This window comes from Montipora foliosa, chromosome 9, assembly GCF_036669935.1.
Source record: "Montipora foliosa isolate CH-2021 chromosome 9, ASM3666993v2, whole genome shotgun sequence".
NCBI classification, from domain to species: Eukaryota; Metazoa; Cnidaria; class Anthozoa; order Scleractinia; family Acroporidae; genus Montipora; species Montipora foliosa.
In genome coordinates this window covers 28,447,554-28,450,053 of record NC_090877.1, presented here as the reverse complement: position 1 = coordinate 28,450,053, position 2,500 = coordinate 28,447,554, and the positions used below count along the sequence as shown (strand labels likewise).

Here is a 2,500-nt window from a genome sequence, read left to right as displayed (position 1 = left end):
TTTATAATCTGGTGTCAATGGTCTAATATGATAATAAGGGTTGACAAATGTTTTACTTTTGGAATACGGAAACTGTGCACTAAATCTGTCCAATATTTACCTAAACTGTTGATAAATGGAGTTCTTGTCGCGTGTGTGGAAATGGGTGAATCATTTCGTTACTTAGGACGCTACTTTGACTTCAACATGTCTAACAACCAACACATGTCAGAATTGTCCTCTCTTGTATAAGACACCTGACCACTGCATCCTAAAAACAAACTTCTGCTGTACAGCCGCTACATGTATGTCCTATCTAAACTGTCCTGGCATTTTACTGTAGCTGACATATCAAAAACCTGGATAATAGCAAATCTTGATGCTATAGCGAACGGCGATATTCGAAAACGGCTTGAAATCCCGATTTCTTGTACACTGAGTAATGTTTTTCTAGAACGCAATAAATTTGGCCTTAATATTTGTCCTCCTTCAGTTAAATTCACTCAGTGCAAAACAGTTCTCCGCAATTCCTTAAAAGAGTCACGGAATGATTCCCTAAAAGATCTCTGGAAGTCGTCAAGCAGTCACACCAATATACAATACGATGTGTTCAAATCCACCAAGGAAGTTCTTAAAGACTTCCGTTCTAATCAAGAAGACAAACTGCAACACCACTTAACATCTCAAGGTTTCTTTTTTACAAATGTTATCAAGCACTCTGTCATCTGTTAACTCTGTTTGGTCATCTGCCCAGTCTCTTCTACCCAAGAACATCTACAATTTTACCATTTGCTACATCAACAATTCCCTTCCTTCACATACGAATATGACAAGATGGGGACTATCACAAAGTTCTGATTGCTCCTTTTGCCTTAACCCTGAGTCACTCCTCCGTATTGTCGCTGGTTGTCAACATTACCTCGATCGCTTTATCTGGAGACAGGGCTCAATTCTCAACTTCACTGCCAACTTACTTCAACCTGTAATTAATGATCGCTCTTCACTCTATGCTGATCTCAATGGCTTTCCGAGTCCTTCAATTATAACTGGTGACAATTATCGGCCAGATCTTCTTTTCCTAATACAGTCCAAGTGCCTATATATTCTAGAACTAACAGTACGTTTCGAATCTAACCTTAAAAGCAATGCAGTACACAGAAAAGAAAAATACATGAACGTGGTCAAAGACATGAGAAGTAACTACAGATGTGTTAAATTTGTAAACCTTTCCATGAAATCCCTTGGTGTTTTCTCCAACGAATGCTCTACGTTCTTAGAAATGATGAATGACATTGGCATTGACAAAACGCAACAACACTATAATAAAAAAAATGATAAATCTAGCCATTAGAGCGACATATTTTATCTTCTGTCATAGAAATAAGACTTGGGATAGCCCAAACTTAATAAAACTTTCATTTTTGTTTGTTTTGTTTTTTTATATGATTCATTTGTAAATACAGTATACAAGTATATCACTCAATTTCAAGTAGCCAGTTGTTAATTGCCTATACGTAGAGAGATTTACAACTGTATTCAAAAATTAATAAAGTTATTATTATTATTATTATTATTATTATTATTATTATTATTATTATTATTATTATTATTATTATTATTATTGTATAGCTTGGCTGATAGACGTTTGGGGACCCAGTAGCGAACAATCTGTTAAAGAAACTGTGCTCTCTCTCTGACAGTCTAATGGTTTTCCTTTCAAAAAATGCCGTTCAGCATGCATCGTTGCCAGTGTAGGAATGAAAACTCAGTTCTCTTATGTTAACTAAGTTGGAAGATTTTCTCTTTACCATTCCAGATATATATGGAGAAACATCGTAACCTTAGCTATCAAGAGCAACTACTTGAGGATATAAACAGGACTGAACAGGACAGGTTTGAGGTAAATTTATGGAATTTTGGTTAGCTATTTAACTGCCTAAAACGTGATGATAGTTTATTAAAGACAGTGCAAGGACAAGCATTTTCAGAGTTCAAAGTACCCTGGGTGCCTAAGAGACTTTTGGGTTATTGCTGAACTCTCTTTTCTGACTTGTCAACCTTAGTTGACAATGTTCCAATGGTTTTTCCTAGCTCTAGCAATGAAGAGGAAATACGTTTTGTTTACAGTCAAGCTATGTCATGCGTGACCAGTATCCACAAGACTGAAATTAACATTTGAATTCCTCTTTGGAGCATCTGAGATTTGAATGGAATCTTGAAGATGTTTCTGAAAGTTGCTATGAAAAATGCACAATACTGAACAATAATTCATCAAACGCTTCAAAAAGTGCCCCTGTGATTAAAAAAAGCAACTAATTTATTTCTTCAGATTTTGAAAGACTGGCAAAATTCTGAGCTTTGGTTTTTGTCCAAAGGATGTTTATTTTGAGATTAAGTTTTGAATTTCACAGTCCGCCCTTACTCACATTCAAAACTGACCGATAGGACCTCAGACGGATGCATCCAGGGAAAAGTGATGTCAAAGGATCACTAGCTTAAAATTTCAGCGTGTGAATGCACC

General features: G+C 36.0%; 1 protein-coding gene across 1 annotated transcript in view; it reads left to right on the top strand.

Moving 5' to 3' along the window:
• The window catches only part of LOC137972030 (clusterin-associated protein 1-like), an 87,435-nt gene that overhangs the window by 50,347 nt on the left and 34,588 nt on the right, over positions 1 to 2,500 (top strand). Inside the window, exon 10 of the mRNA XM_068818831.1 lies at positions 1,796 to 1,879. Within this exon, the coding sequence (XP_068674932.1) occupies positions 1,796 to 1,879 (84 nt within the window). The remainder of the gene's footprint in view (positions 1 to 1,795; positions 1,880 to 2,500) is intronic.